The 16,949-nt window shown below is 45.5% G+C and overlaps 2 protein-coding genes across 2 annotated transcripts in view; one reads left to right on the top strand and one right to left on the bottom strand.

The window, feature by feature from the left end:
- Positions 1 to 2,736: 2,736 nt before the first annotated feature.
- On the top strand, positions 2,737 to 5,567 carry gca (grancalcin). Its single transcript, XM_067260834.1, has 8 exons — positions 2,737 to 2,884; positions 3,484 to 3,669; positions 3,872 to 3,941; positions 4,036 to 4,079; positions 4,457 to 4,604; positions 4,931 to 5,044; positions 5,245 to 5,303; positions 5,396 to 5,567. Exons 1-8 carry the CDS (start codon positions 2,861 to 2,863, stop codon positions 5,420 to 5,422), a joined length of 672 nt encoding a protein of 223 aa, XP_067116935.1. The 5' UTR covers positions 2,737 to 2,860; the 3' UTR covers positions 5,423 to 5,567.
- Positions 5,568 to 9,653: 4,086 nt separating this feature from the next.
- The window catches only part of LOC136966428 (potassium voltage-gated channel subfamily H member 7-like), a 21,436-nt gene continuing 14,140 nt past the window's right edge, over positions 9,654 to 16,949 (bottom strand). The window contains exons 7-10 of the mRNA XM_067260935.1: positions 15,979 to 16,284; positions 13,135 to 13,282; positions 10,329 to 10,497; positions 9,654 to 9,965 (exon numbers count right to left, since the gene is read on the bottom strand). Coding sequence (XP_067117036.1) covers positions 9,654 to 9,965; positions 10,329 to 10,497; positions 13,135 to 13,282; positions 15,979 to 16,284 — 935 coding nt within the window. The remainder of the gene's footprint in view (positions 9,966 to 10,328; positions 10,498 to 13,134; positions 13,283 to 15,978; positions 16,285 to 16,949) is intronic.

A 16,949-nucleotide genomic window follows, 5' to 3' on the forward strand; every position in this document is an offset into this window, starting at 1 on the left:
CGCCGAAGGAATTTCTGTTAAATATTACCCCAACTATTTCAAAGGTGGGACAATAAAACTCCGTTGGACTAAAGTTCGTAAAGTTGAAGGGTATTCATTTATTGGCACATTTTTTATGAGGAAATCCCCTTAAGTTAAAAAAAAAACAATTCCATTTATTCCCAGTTAATTTAAACCAGAGGTTATTGGTGACATTGGTGATTCTTACTGTACATTGTGACTAATCGCTGCTCTCCAGCACCGCGGACCTGGTAATTAAGGCAACACCACGTGATTGTGTCTCTATGAGAATGAAACATCATAATCTACTGAAATGACCTAGCCATGTTAGGTCAGCAAATACTGGTTTTATTATGAGTAATGACCCATCGTTACAAATGTCATGCCATAAATGATAAAAATCGTAATAATTTATCAACATAGGCTATTTAATGACCCTCTTGAATGACCATCCATTTACACTGCAGTGTATGTACTCTGAAACATGCATTGTACTCTACAGGGCTGAGCAGGCCTGCATGCCATAAATGATGTTGACAGACACATTAATGAACTTCCTTTTTGAGTTTCCAGGTCAAGTTCCTTTCTCGGCATTGTATGAGAACAGAATATTTGCGACGTCACGTCACGTCACATAGTCTACACACATCAGTGTCAGACGGTAGAAACTCCACTCCACCAAAGAGTAAGTTCTTTGACTCCACTTATTATCCACTTGTATATTATATTCATGTTGTCACTGTTTCCAAAGCCTATTTTGTTCCATATGATGACATCACAATTGTTCTTGTAAGTTATTCTGTATTCTGTCACTTACTCCATAACATTTCCTACGCTCACAATGACCTTTGTGCAGCAAAGAAGCGGATGAAGAAAATTATAGTGATAGATATACATTTGACCATAGATGCAGACAAGCAATTTACAGGGGGATATTAAAAACAAAATAGCTTTATTTTATTTTTTGGGCCGACGAAAGCTCTTTTAGTGAGTCATCTTGATCTTAAGAGATAGAACAATTTGACTGCACCTTACTGTACGGCAGGCCTATCTTCAGACTAAACGATCACTTACTGTACGAGCACACAAACGATGGATCGAGGATGATAAACGCTAAAAGCCTGTTAAAAGCTTAACAAATATCGTACTCTCTCTTTATGGGGTGAGCACTATTCCACACTATTCACCCAAAGCCGGATATCCTTTTGCAAACAAATAGACACTCGTTTTAACCCCAAAGCAGTAGAGTTGGAGAGGAATTTCACAAGAGATCACTTCCATTTATGCGCTTATGCTTGACGGTAAATGCTAATGAAATTGTTTACAGGTGACACTTTGTACACATTAAGTGTTTTTATTGGACTCAGATGTGTATTTGTGTGTGCTTCTACTTTTGGTTGTGTGTGTGTGTGTGTTTCTACGTTTGGTTGTGTGTGTGTGGTGTATCGTTGCCTGAAGATTGAGGCTCATACTGTAGCTGCAAAGCAAATGTTTATTCACATTGATAGACAGATGGGCGGCATGCGCTACAAAGATCACTATCATTCATGATTGCATTTGTCGCTGGATGTTAGGCTACTGTTTATTTGACATTTGTATTTTCTTTTGGTTTATGAAATACAATGGTGTTCTTTTTTTTAGGTAGCCTATAGATTTTTTTGTTGTTGAAAGATTGAAAAAAATATATATTTAAAAAGTTAAAAAAACAAGAAACTTGTATTTTCGAAAAAAAGGTTTAGTAGGCCTATAAAGAATATACAGGAGGGAACCACTTTCTTCAGGCCTCCAGGGAAATCTGTTCCCCACGTGTTCTCCGTGTAAAAGACTGGTGTATAGATGAAACTTGTTATACATAATGATCACAGTAGCATACATCACCAGCATTACTGTATTGCTTTATAAATGGCCAGACTGTAATATACAGGGGGTAACCACTTTCCTCAGGCCTCCAGTGAAATATGTTCCCCCTGTGTTCTCAGTGTAAGATACAGGTGTATCGATGAAACGTTATGATCACTGTAAAATAATTAATGAAAGATGAGTAGCCTAAAATTATGGCACCGACTTGCCTACTTATCGTACAGTACAATAACTGTATTTGTGCCTGCAACAAAACGTAAGGTTGTGTGTTAAAAACGACACACACAATAATACAATTTATAACAATAAACTATAATATAAACAACCGTCAGAACAAGACAATGCTCACGGAGAACTAGGCATTTTCAGTTCAAATTGGGATACCTTACTGTAAATTACAATAGCGCTACTACTATAGGCTACACTAGACGGATTAGCACTTTACAGACTCTGAAAAAAGGGACTGACTAACGATTGAGCAATACAACTTACTATACTATACTTTAATGCCTGAATTTGAGTGTAAATTAACCAACATCAAGAAATGTACCTTATGCTCATGGAAGGTAGGTAGAGCACACTATTAGGTAATACACGCAATTATATAAATCACATTCAGTTCAACCAAGCAACAACAGAATACATATTTCGCGCACGCGCAAGGAAGGGGGAACAGGCAAAGAATATAAGCTCTTTGCTTTGGAACAGGGGAACTGAATTCTCCAGCACTTGTTTCAAAAGCATCTAAAGCGTCCTCTTGTGGCAAAATTCCTTGAGTTGACAACGATCCTCCCACCCATGCACTTCCTGATTGGCTATCGTACAGTATCAGTCAATCAGCCCTTGACTTCCGCCTTCTTTTAGCACCTCGGATGTGACGTACCTGGCAGCTAGCTCGGTAGAGAGAGTTAACTGCATGTTTCGACGAACATCTGATTGATAGTTAACATTTAAACGTAATAGTGAATCCTTTCGTTACTATTTGTTATATTTCACACAAATGGCTTACCCAGGATATGGAGGGGTGAGTAGATCTGTATAGATCGGGATGTAAAGACAGCTGTGAAAAGGGATGGCCCCTGATCTCTAGCTAAGTAACTAGCTAGATAGCGCCTGCAGGCTAATTTCAGCAACTAATCTCTCTTCAGGTTTTATGTAGTGAACTACGGAGGAACGGGACTGATAACCAATGTCATAAACGGAAAGCCCTGAGATTAACGCGTTAGACAGGGAAAGAGTTGTAGCTGACTTAGGTAGCACTCTCCGTATTTCTGTATTGTTGTTTTTGTTAACTGAAATCACGTAAATGTTCAATCTGAAACGACTTTTGAAACGATAACATTTAGATGTTTTCTTGGTAATTTTCGTGTCCGACATTAAAGCGCTTCCTGCTTCTCATAGACTTACGTCAGTCCGCATTTGCAGGCCGAGCCCAAATGGTCACGCTTGGTGGAGATCGTTTGAGTACATTGAAGTAGCAGTTTAACGCACGTATTTCGATGAGACAACAATTGTATTTGGCCTATTCGCAATGCCTACATATTTGTTTTTATCTGCCACCTGTAAAGCCAGTAGTTTTAAATGAAAAATTATTAACCAGCTATTGTGTCTCTCCAATTTCAGTATGGGGGTCCAATGCCAGGCATGCCACAGCAGGGAATGGCCATGGGGGGGCCTATGGGAAGCCACATGGGGGGGGCACCCCCAGCAGGCTACTCCCAGTATGGAGGGGGCTACCCAGGAACATTTGGAGCCCCTCAGCAACAAGCAGATCCCATGTATGGGTACTTCACAGCCATAGCAGGCCAGGTGAGGGATATAAAATAATACAATATTTAAAATTAATGTAATTTGATCAAAATATACTTTGGTTTTTGTTCCACACACTGTTTAAGGTAACATATCAACCTAACATGGCCTAGTTGATATAATGGGTCCCACCCTCATGTGTTCCCAGTTGCCCCAGGTCAGGTTAGGATCTGTGATCTGTTCTTGTGGTTCCTGTGTGCAGGATGGAGAGGTGGATGCAGAGGAGCTGCAGAGGTGCTTGACTCAGACAGGCATCAGCGGTAGCTACACCCGTGAGTACAGCTGACGGCGCCCCCTATCTGGTCAGTACATCAAGTCTATGTGAGGTTTCAAAAGGGAAGTGACTTATTCTTTCTCCATTGACAGCTTTCAGCCTGGACACCTGCAGAATCATGATCGCCATGTTGGACGTATCCTTTCTATGTGGATGTGGCCCATGAATAACTTGCCAGTGAGTCACCAGCTTCCTGGTACTGACAGCTGCAGATGTTTTTACAGTAGGACGTCTTGCTCTGCGGGTTGCGCTCACTGTAGCTGTTATGTCAGGATGTGGTCTGATGTGTTCATGAGTCAGAGTGACTGGGGAGATTATGAAAGCAGCTAATGCCACAAGACAAGTTTATTCTTGCAGCTCCCTGATTCTGAAGAATGGTGAATTATCCAGCATGCGTCCTGTTTAACTTTCTGTGTCCTGACTAGTGGCGGGAGAATGTAAGTGTGTTTGCAGTGGCTGTGTCTGTGCGCTCCCAGCTCTGTGTGTCTGTGCCTTGACCCCAGTCCTGTGCAGAGAGACATGACAGGAAAGATGGGATTCAACGAGTTTAAGGAGCTCTTCGCTGCTCTGAATGGGTGGAAGCAGAACTTCATGATGTTCGACCAGGACAGGAGTGGGACTGTGGAGCCACAGGAGATGGCTCAGTCCATCTCCTCTATGGGTGAGCGGGCCACACTTTACCCACCATTTAAAATGTTATTTTGGTGAAGGGCCAGATAAATGAAAAGATCCAGGAGTTTGTTGATTTTTGTACAACGTAAAGTTAATTGCTTTAAAACATAGAAGACTAAAGTGTTTAACCACCAGATTGTGTGGCATATCACCAATGTCCTTGTAGTATAGAACAGAGTATATTTGATATATAACCCCCACAGTGGTCAGTGAAAGTAAAAAGTTGTCAGAAAAATAAATAGTAAAGTACAGATACCAGAAAAATATACTTCCCATCTCTGCCATTGTACAATGGATGTTTTGGTTGTTTAACAGGGTATCGGGTGAGTCCACAAGCGCTGAACGGCATCATCAAGCGCTACAGCAGAGGAGGTCGGATCTACTTTGACGACTATGTGGCGTGCTGTGTGAGGCTCCGCGCTCTCACAGGTACAGACAACCGCTTATCTACCCAGTTATACAAAACACAGACAGTAGCACTTCTTCTATGGTGTCTTGGAGAGTTCATGATAAATACTGTATAACAGCATGAGTTCAAGATAGCATTTGGCTATGAACAACGGCAGTGTTTATGGAGTTGATGTTTGTGCTGATCCTGTCCCTGTATGTGGCTCGGCTGTGGTCCACAGAGAGCTTTCGGAGGAGAGACACCATGCAACAGGGGGCGGTCAACTTCCAGTATGATGACGTGAGCATATAAACACATTCCCAACAACGCCAATTCATATGTCCAGTCCAAACTAGGTAGCTACTTTACACACAATGCTTGTTTCTTCTCAGTTTATCCAGTGCACGATGTCCATCTGAGAGCTTGCATCGAAGACTGCAGGGTTGGAGGTGAAACTGCCAGCCAGTCTAGTAACCATGACCACCACGGAAGGGAAAGGGGAGAACCAATCACTGTTAGCCTATTTACCACTATTAGGGTTTGGAGGTCGACTGAGTATAAGCGACTTGGGTGGAGCCGCGCCAGAGAAGAGCCGCATCTTTGCTTGCCTGCCTTGTTATCTTGTATGCAATGGAAGAATATCGTGAAGACCTGGCCCTCAAGGGTGGACTACTAAATGTCTGCAGTGCTTGTTGTCAATTCTGTTGCCAGTGAAACCCAAGCATAATGAAAACAAAGGGATACTGGTTTGGAAATGTGCTGAAAAAGGTGAGGTGATGTGCCATAACAATCTTTCAGATATTTATTCCCTCACCTGTTACCTCGTATTTTATATAACAATATAAAAACAGTAGTATCAACCATATATGCATCTTACGTGTCAAATCAATTTAGTAAATAGTTCATATATAAATACAATAGATATATTTTGTAAAATATATAATGCTATGCATTTTTTTAAGTATGCTTTGCATTATGTTTGTAGTTGTTCTTCGGAGGCCTTTCATTGTTGTTTGCGAGAAGAAAAAAAAAAAACTTTCCATACATGCATAAATGAAACCCTTTAATCTTTGTGCATCCACAAGCATGTGCTAACTGGATATACTGATTTTACATTTTTATTTTGTCAATAACTAACCCAGTTGTAACTCAGGCAAAGTAGCACTGTAAACCATAGAGAACCATGCAGTATACTTTTACTATGTTATGTGTGGTAAAGTTACTGTGGATTGAAAAGTTCGTTTTATAATTACAGTAGTGTTAGTTTTGCTGTATGATGGCTCTGTGAAAATGAGAGCTATTTTGTTGAGAAGTTATTTGATTGACTTACTAATGTTCTTGCCAATGCTGGTTTTGTTGCTGTAAAATCACGACACAATAAACACTTTGTATTGAGTGTGCATTCTGTTTATTGATTTATACAATTGCGCAAATGTTTCAATGTATGTACATAATATTTCATTTCTTTAAATATTTCAAGAACAGAAACATTCAAATTAGCTGTTAAGTGTTGCATTGTATAAAATACAGTGGCAAACATTAAAAAAATGCATAAAAACAATCGAACAGAACTAGATTTAAAAAGTGAAATTTCTATCCAGTAAAGCAGGTTTCTAATTTCTGTGCAAATGTTTGCAAATCCCACTCAGTCCAGAGGCCCGTTCCGTAGGCTGTGAACATACCAAGTACATTTATACAACATCTGTGTCCTTGGAAAGCATGTTGAAACAACACGCTCTGTTAGGTTTGCGCAGGTACCAGCCCATGTCTGTTAGTCTAGTGTGATGGTGAGTTTGCTTGCTGAGTTATTTACATACACTGGTATTACTATTGCTGAATTCCAAATCCACCCCTATACAGATACAGGTTAGGACAGGGTAATACTTCAGATATCTCTCCGACTCAGGAACGGCATTCTGCTGGCGTCATGCAACCTGCTTGAATTCTACAGTTGCCTAGGAAACGAGAGGTAGAAGGGGGAAGTTCTGGAATTCAGCAGCAAGCGTTCCATATTCTGTTGACGGTGGAAGGCGTGTTGGAGCAGGAATATATCTAGTACACGGAATAAGCGAGAGGATTTGAGAGATATCTGAATACTTGTTCAAATGAAAAATACTCCAACAAATAAATACATGCGTAGATGTTTCTCAGTTGGCTGGTAGTAAATTCCACCAGGGTCTGTCTGGCCCTCCAACTGTCTGTTGTATACTGCTACATAGAAGAGGACGATATGTGTTGTTTATGACTTTTCACTTACATTGGGGCTTACAAAAGCGTAATTACCACAAACCACATAGAAAAGTAATAACCATGGAAAATTAAGTTTCAACTTTTAGAAAAATAGGGTTTTACCAGTATTTTCCATTTCTTCCTCTCCCCGCAATCAACTAACATCACAAACAAGTCATTTAAAACAAACTGCCAGTTGGTGTCTTCATGCAGTGTCACACCCCTTGACAGTGGTTGTTGCGTTTGTGTCAATTCTTATAAAACTAATATGACTAATTCATTTGTAACATGCAATTCACCCATACGGTATCAATCTTAACATTGTTCAATAATTTTACATTGCAGTTGGATGCATACAATTGAGCTGGATGTGATGTAGGGTGTATTGTGTAAAGGCTAGTATAGCTAAGGCTAACAGATTGAACTTGTTGCTAGTTCGGAACCCCTAGAATGTCTCTTCTTGGACAATGTTTTAATGTATAGGCTATTATAAAACATGTTATTTTTGGGTTAAGAGTCAATCAAATCTTTACTAGTTGCTAAATATTATTATTTTATTTTTTTAAAGATGAGTAAATAGATTTTCTCTTGGCTTAGAACGGTTAATACAAAATGTGTTCATCTGGAAAATGATGGAAGACTAATCATGCATGGTAAAGACTGTGGCATACTTGTCAATTAGTTAAATTATTTTCAATAGTACATTTATGTCCACATTTGCGTCCATTTCTCCTTTGATGTGCTTACAGTAGTACACATACTGAAGGTCATACGTGTGTAAGGTGAAGACCAAGACATATAGACACTTCACGTCAAAATAATGTCAATAATATTCTTATGAGTGAATAATTTAAGTTACTGAAGAATTTGCTAAAAGTAGCACTACAAAATGTGTACAGTGATATGCATTTGCGACAAATGTAACTAGCAAAGTTTTACTGATTTTGTTTTAGACAAAACATCAAATTAATGTAATGTGTTATGTTGCTATTATTGCTTTCATGTGCCAAGAGGCTAATATAGTTGAAGGAGATCCCTAATCATCGCACACAAACTTTGTCAACATATGTTGAACATTTTATAGTTGGTAAATGTTCTTTTAACTAGAGTGATTGTGATTAAAATGAATTCATTTAGCTGACTATTTTATCCAAAGGGACATACAGTACGGGGGGATTTGAACCTGCAACTTTTTGGTTTTGAGGTCAAGCACACTCCCTCTAAGCTAAACCCTTCTAACCTGTGGTTTTACATCCGCTGACATTTAATGATTTTAAGTATGTTGATGTTTTGTTTAGGCACAGTATATCTTCTAGACTAGAGTATAATATCTGGCTAGTTGGGTGTTTATCAAGTACATAAAAAGTATTGAAATACATACATGGTGTCTGTTTAACCTGTGACAGGCAATTGAAAAGCTTTTAACTGCACATCTTGAAGATGTTCAGTAAAAATGTCTGAGTTTTTTCAAGTAGCTTTGTCCCAAGAGAACAGGAACAGCGATAAAGGAGCATCGTCAGTCGTCACCGTGACTACGCTGTGAGATGTGCTGTAGGTGTAACATGCGACAGACAGTCGTCACCATGACTACGCTGTGAGATGTGCTGTAGGTGTAACATGCGACAGACAGTCACACCGTGACTACGCTGTGAGAGGTGGAACATGCGACAGAAAACCCTTTTCGAAACATGCATTTCTCTTTTAGGAACAAGCACGTGCCTTGTCTTTCTGGCAGTGTTCATCTGAAAGTATGTACACGGTGAAGAAGAAAATGACAACCCTCAAGAGCCATGATGCAAATCTAACTGTGTGCATGGTGAATGTGCGTCGTACATATCTAACTGTGTGTATGGTGAATGTGCGTCGTACATATCTAACTGTGTGTATGGTGAATGTGCGTCGTACATATCTAACTGTGTGTATGGTGAATGTGCGTCGTACATATCTAACTGTGTGTATGGTGAATGTGCGTCGTACATATCTAACTGTGTGTATGGTGAATGTGCGTCGTACATATCTAACTGTGTGTATGGTGAATGCGCGTCGTACATATCTAACTGTGTGTATGGTGAATGCGCGTCGTACATATCTAACTGTGTGTATGGTGAATGTGCGTCGTACATATCTAACTGTGTGTATGTATGGTGAATGTGCGTCGTACATATCTAACTGTGTGTATGTATGGTGAATGTGCGTCGTACATATCTAACTGTGTGTATGGTGATGTCATACTGTCTCCATGGGGACGAGAGAGAGGGACATTTTTTTACTTCATTTTGTTGTTTAAAAAGGAATGGAAGAGTTGACAGTTTTTCCTTGCATAACACAGTCTCTTTAGACCCTGAGTCAGACTTGAGAGAGGACCTCTAGTGCTCTGAAGAGACAGGGGGGGGGAGGATGAGAAGATGCAGGCTAAGGAGCCTACTTCCCTGGAAACCCTGGATCAGAGAGGGGTCGGTGGAGCCCCGGAGCCCCGGAGATGCAGGGGGAAGTGTCCGGGAGAGAGGCCTGTCTGGAGGAGGGAAGGCGGGGTCTGGGGGCCTGGTCCTGGGCGGTGGCCTGGTCTGGGTTCTGTGGGGGAGACTTGAGGGGGTGTGTTCTGTCGTGTCTGCGCTCAGTGTCAACGTCCCTCTCCCGCTGTTCCGACGGTTCTCCTTCCGCAACCGTTTCCGTGGAGACCGTGCCGGACGTGGAATCTTTGGATTTGTTTTTGGGTTTCTCCATGTCCGGGCTCTGGAAAACAGGTCAGCAACACCACCTCGTCAGCAGCCAGAATCACCTCTCCTACGGTCAAGAACACTGACTCAGCTAATGTACGTTTACAACACTGGTGATCCCATCCACCTTGGGAAGGACGACATGACTGCGTGCACCTGTACACATTTCCTTGGATGTTGGGGTGTGGCAGGATGTTGCAAGGTGGCAGGGTCAGGATCTTACCTGGAGGGCTGGGGGGCTGGGGGTGGCAGGGTCAGGATCTTACCTGGAGGGCTGGGGGTGGCAGGGTCAGGATCTTACCTGGAGGGCTGGGGGGCTGCGGGTGGCAGGGTCAGGATCTTACCTGGGGGGCTGGGGGTGGCAGGGTCAGGATCTTACCTGGAGGGCTGGGGGGCTGGGGGTGGCAGGGTCGGGCTGGCCCCTGACGGCTGGGCTCTGGTAGTCGGGGCTGGAGGCGACGGTGCTGTAGGCCGGGGGACCCAGTGCAGTCTGCCGCTGCAGCAGCTGCAGGATGGCCTGGATGTCTGATGTCATCTGGGACTCCAGCCTGCTCACACGGCAACGCAAACACACCGCGCTCACAATCACGTCCTCGCTGGGGAAGGGCTCATTGGAACTCATCACAAACTTCCAACTCATCGTTGACGTCAGTAAACACAGACAGACGTGGAGTCACTGTGCTAGCTGCCTTCTGTTACAGCGCAGCCAGGTTAGCGATAGCGTTGAACACACACTGCTACTTTGGCAGCACCTGTGTTTGTACCGTTGAGCATTAAGTCAGTTCTCACTGGAAACACAAGGGGGCACCACCTGCCATCCAATACACAGAGGCCGTAATATTTTGATAGTTTCTGGAAACTAATATAAACTGTCATCCCTCTCTGATTCATCACAGCTCATCTACAGGTTCATCTCCACGTGGACATGCAGGTAATCTGGCAGACGATTTCCTCCAATCATGGCTTCCATTTATCCGCCTGGCTGAGTCAGTGTGTCTAGAGAAGGGAAGGTGACACCATAGATGTATATAAAGGCTAGATGTCTCGTCCGCGTTGCCGGCCAACGGAGTCGAACGTCCGCACATGGCGGCCATCTTGCTACAGTCAACTCGCTCACACATAACATTGTGTTGGTGGTACATGTACTTTTTAAACAACCATAACTTGCTCAATTCTCAACCGATTTTTTAACGGTTTGGTTTGTTATCAACATCAGAGATGTAGTTATGCCACTGCATACTTCTATTCTATTTTAACATAACATGATTATTAATAAGTATGTCTAGTCTAGACTCCGCCGTAAGACATCTAGCCTTTATTTATATCTATGGGTGACACCTAGGGTGTGTGATGTCATCCATACAGGAAGCTGCATCACAGCTTGTCATAAGAGTGCTACTTCTACATCCTCACCTTTCATCCCTCATTTAGTTACTAAGACAACAGTGTAACCTACCATAGTTACGGACCAGGTTACACCAGTGTACACTACCATAGTTATGGACCAGGTTACACCAGTGTACACTACCATAGTTATGGACCAGGTTACACCAGTGTACACTACCATAGTTATGGACCAGGTTAGACCAGTGTACACTACCATAGTTACGGACCAGGTTAGACCAGTCTTCACTATCATAGTTACCATGGTTACGGAACAGGTTAGACCAGTGTTCACTATCATAGTTACCGTGGTTACGGACCAGGTTAGACCAGTGTTCACTATCATAGTTACCATGGTTACGGACCAGGTTAGACCAGTGTTCACTATTATAGTTACCATGGTTACGGACCAGGTTAGACCAGTGTTCACTATCATAGTTACCATGGTTACAGACCAGGTTAGACCAGTGTTCACTATCATAGTTACCATGGTTACGGACCAGGTTAGACCAGTCACAGTGAGCTGCGACCCGGGATTCTTCCCCCCCACACTGTTTTAGCACTCTAGCCAATCAGAGCCAATCACAGCATGGCTGGCATCAGAGTCAATCACAGCATGGCTGGCTAGCCAGTACAGAGAGACAAGCATCTCTATCATTCTGTCTGTGCTGAGCAACACCTGACTGTCCTCACCCCCCTCTCCCCCCTCCCCCAGGACACCGTCTGATCCAGGAGAGATGAGAGAGAAGAGGCCTGCTGGGCGAGCGAGCAGGACACTCACACCTACACTCCTGCTAGACTGGGAAATAGTCAGGGGAAGGAGAGAGAGAGGGAGAGAGACACAGAGAGAGGGAGAGAGAGAGAGAGAGAGAGAGAGAGAGAAGCCCAGACACTGACAATAACACAGACTAGATTAAGGTCTCGTTACTTTCTGGGTAATTAGGCCCCACCCCCACCCAATCCTCCCTAGTGATGTTAGATGTCTTTGTGAATGACTGGGTCTCGTGGGCGCTGGGCTATAAATAGAGAACTCCGTCTGCCCCCCCCCCCTGCCCCCATGTCTCCACAGCTGAGGTAGAGGAGAACTGCATCCAGCTCCGTCTCACCACAGACAAACTGTACGTCATCTTACAACCCCGTCCACTGTCAAGGCTCATACAGGGAGGGCTGTCACACCACACGTGTTGGGGGAGGTATGGGGAGGTGTGGGGAGGTGTGAGGAGGTGTGGGGAGATGTGAGGTGTGGGGAGGTGTGGGGAGGTGTGAGGAGGTGTGGGGAGGTATGGGGAGGTGTGGGGAGGTGTGAGGAGGTGTGGGGAGGTGTGAGGTGTGGGGAGGTGTGGGGAGGTGTGAGGAGGTGTGGGGATGTGTGGGGAGGTGTGGGGAGCTGTGAGGAGGTGTGGGGAGGTGTGAGGTGTGGGGAGGTGTCGGGAGGTGTGGGGAGGTGTGAGGAGGTGTGGGGAGGTGTGAGGAGGTGTCGGGAGGTGTGGGGAGGGGTGAGGAGGTGTGGGGAGGTGTGAGGAGGTGTGAGGAGGTGTGGGGAGGTGTGAGGAGGTGTGAGGAGGTGTGGAGAGGTGTGAGGAGGGGTGAGGAGGTGTGGGGAGGTGTGAGGAGGTGTGAGGAGGTGTGGGGAGGTGTGAGGAGGTGTGGGGAGGTGTGGGGAGGTGTGAGGAGGTGTGGGGAGGTGTGGGGATGTCTGAGGAGGTGTGAGGGGGAGGAGGAGGTATGAGGGGGAGGTGTCAGAGGGAGGAGGTGTGAGGTGGAGGAGGTGTGAGGAGGGCTGTGCTCCTGGTGCTGCTCACCTGTTCAGGTGCTCCTGCAGGAGGTCCAGGCGTTGCTCCACCTCTCCGTAGGTGAGGTCCGTGTCGCTGTCTTCCTCCCCGCCGCGGGGCTCCTCTGCTGGGCCAGCCTGCTCCTCCACGCCCCCGGGTCTCCCGCACACCCAGCCCTCTGCACACACACATGCACGAATACACACACACACACACAAAAGGATACGCACACACAAACGCATATATGAAAACACAAACACACCCCTGTTCATCATTTCCCTGACAGTGAGGGCAGCTCAGGTTAGTCCAGGATTAATTCAGATTATTCAGCCTCAGTCAGATATGATACGTCTGATAAAGTCTGAGGCTAATCTTGGGCTGTGAGCTACACACCACCACACACTGAAAGCACAGGCCAGGGAGCGTCATCAGTCAGACTGCTGACTCACACACAGCTCCACAGAACCTCACGGCCGTCAGCCTCCTGTTCCACCAGCATCACAGGGCTTCCCTGTTACAACACCTCCACACAGGACCGCCAAGGAGCAAGAGAGAGAGAGAGAGAAGGAGAGAGAGAGACAGGAGAGAGAGACAGAGAGGGGGGTAGAGAAAGACAGAGAGAAGGAGAGAGAGAGAGAGAGAGAGAGAGAAAGACAGAGAGAAGGAGAGAGAGAGGAGAGAGACAGAGAGGGGGTAGAGAAAGAGAGAGAGAAGGAGAGAGAGAGAGAGAGAGAGAGAGAGAGAGAGAGAGAGAGGGGGGGGGGGGGGGAAGAGAAGACAGAGCAAAAGAGGGATAGAGAGAGAGGAGGGGAGGGAGGAAGGAAGAAAGGAGGGAGGAAGGAGGAGACTGGGAGGGAGGAAAGAAGGAAGGAAAGATGGATAAGGAAGGAAGGAGGTGTTTGGGTACACAAGGCCAGGTGACAGGCACCGTGTCCGGGTCTCTAGGAACCTTTGTGACGGGAGCCGGAGGGAGAGGGATGACATTTCAAGTGACGCGCGCCTGCTATGGTGATTACAGGGATCAATAGGCCCCAGGCTACTCTGTGCTGCCTGGTCGCCTGGGAAACATCTCCCTGAGTGAGGGGAGGATGCAGTCAAATCACCATGATGGGAGCCTTCATTCAGAGCACAGCTGTGGTTAGAGCCATGGTGTTTTATTTGTTCAGTGTCTATTTTGAGAGTGTGTGTTGGCTGGGAGAGGGTCATTCTCTGGCTGGGGAGCGTGCTTCATTCACATACTGCGTTGTACGTATCTACTGAACATGGAATTTTCGTTTGACCACTTGTAAATGAACATGCTTCAATGCTGTTGTTTTGTGTCTGTATGGATGAGTGTGTGTTTGGATGAGTGTGTGTTTGGCGCAGAGGGAGGAGTGTGTGTGTGTGTCTCAACTTGGCTTCATCCACGAGGGTAACCTCAGGTCATGTTATTACCATTAACACATACACACACACACACAGGAATCGATGTAGCTTGTGCAGTCTAACTCTCTGCACCCCTGTATATGAGGCAGTTTAACTCTCTGCACCCCTGTATATGAGGCAGTCTAACTCTCTGCACCCCTGTATATGAGTCAGTCTAACTCTCTGCACCCCTGTATATGAGGCAGTTTAACTCTCTGCACCCCTGTATATGAGGCAGTCTAACTCTCTGCACCCCTGTATATGAGGCAGTCTAACTCTCTGCACCCCTGTATATGAGGCAGTCTAACTCTCCTCACCCCTGTATATGAGGCAGTCTAACTCTCCTCACCCCTGTATATGAGGCAGTCTAACTCTCCTCACTCCTGTATATGAGGCAGTCTAACTCTCCTCACCGCTGCCACGATGAGACAGCCCCCAGCTACTTCATACTGTATTTCAATATCAAGGTTGAATCACCTAGAGCAAATACGACCTTCGTTTTGTCCTAAAACATAAAAATACGTCCTGAGACACTTTGAAATATGTCTGTTGTCCCTCCGGCTGAGCTCAGAGTAGGAGGATTCTGCCAGCGGTGACGACTCTAGTTCTCCCTCCTGAATATGACCCATCCACAACGGTCACCCTGGCCACTGTAATCCTCTTAACTGCCTGTTTATCGTCGGGGTGATGCCACATAATCCAGGCTGGCGTTTTTAAGAGGTGTGACATCCGACGTCTGGGTTTGCTAAATTAGCTCAGTAAAACGAGGCAGATCTAATCCCTCCCACGCAGGCTTGCATGTCCTGGGACCCCCAGGTCATGGTGAAGGTCACGTGTGTTCATCTTGTGACCCTCCTCCAGGTCTTTTCTCCAGGGGTGTCGCCGTGTTCCGCTGAAGCAGAGCAGGAGGAGCCGACACAGCCTCACCAACGAGCCTCACGGATGTCTCATAACAACAGCAATGTGTTCATTTAGCTGACGCTTATATACAGACCTGGGGGGATTTGAATCAGCAACCTTTCGATCTGCAGTCAGATGCTTTAACCACTGAGCTCTACCTGGCCTACAGGTTTACAGCTCACCAGGTGTCCAGGTGTGAGGGGTGCAGTGTGGCCAAAACAATCTCACCAGAAGTCTCTACTGTCTTTCTGAAATGTCCCTAAAGGTCGTTAAGATTACGTGATGATGTAATATATTGGGTCAACCTTTAGATCTGTAGATGTACTAAGTACAATTACAGATCTAACAGCTTCTATAAACATTAGGAACACTAGAACACTAAGGAAGGCAAACGTGACGTCCTTCACAAATCAGTAAAAGGCTTTTTGCTGCTGCTTAGCAACAAAACACAAATGGACATTGCCAAAGTACTGGTAGTCACCAGATGGTCGCTAGATCCGATTTTTAGTCGCTAGGGAAGATGGAAAAACAGCTAAATCTAACAACAAAGTTGCTAAAGTGACCTCTTACCTTTGTAAGAGTGTTCTCTGTCTGCGCTAGCGCCGCCCTGGTGGTGGGACTCCTCGGCCAGCCCCAGAGACTGCTCCCTTACGGAGGGGTACCCCAGCACCCCCGAGCACAGCGGCCTCTGCTCCACCTCCTCCTCTCTGCCCTCCTCCTCCTCTTCATCCTCCCCCTCCACCGCCGACTCCCTCCTCCCCCTCCTCCCCCTCCTCTCGTTCCTCTCCGTCCGGGAGGGGGTGTGGGAGTGGGGGTACAGCGGCCTCTCCTGCCCCCCCTCGCAGCACGCTGTCGTCTCCTCCTTGTTGTGGTTCCCTGGGGGACGGAGGGGAACAGGTGGAACATCACGCCGGGCTGGGGGTGGAACCCTGGCGTCTCTGTTCTACGCTGCCTCGGGACCTCTGCCCACGCAACACCAGCGAGGGAACTATAGAGAGGTGTCGTGCTCTAAATGGTCCCCACTCTCGGACTCGTGTTCTCGCCGCCAGCGTATGCTAACATTGGATGCTCTCCTCCCCCTTCCCCCCCCTTTTCCCTCCAGTCTCTGAAGTGGAAACTCTGCCTTTCATTTCTGTTCGAATCTTTTCAGTTCACTTGTTCTTTTGAGGAAAGGACAGGGAACTCTAAATCAATTATACATCCAAGCCATCTATATTTTTTTAAACCCAGAGCCCAAAAAAAAGTTTCAAACTATCTATTTTCAACTCTTTGTCCTTTCCGGAGAAGGCATACTTTTCGAAAGCCTGTTACCATGGTGACCAATTAGATCTTTTTTTCGTGTGTGAGAATGGGAGCCAAGTCTCTGAGAGTGTCCCAGCCCAGAGAGCTCTTACAGCAGACACCACCTCTCCTCCACCCCCAGAACACAGGACAGGCACCACCTCTCCTCCACCCCCAGAACACAGGACAGACACCACTTCTTAGTTAAGAGAAGGTTGAATACATTTTCTAAAAGTTCATAAAAACAATGGTGACATTAT

The sequence above is a fragment of the Osmerus mordax genome, chromosome 22, assembly GCF_038355195.1.
Source record: "Osmerus mordax isolate fOsmMor3 chromosome 22, fOsmMor3.pri, whole genome shotgun sequence".
NCBI classification, from domain to species: Eukaryota; Metazoa; Chordata; class Actinopteri; order Osmeriformes; family Osmeridae; genus Osmerus; species Osmerus mordax.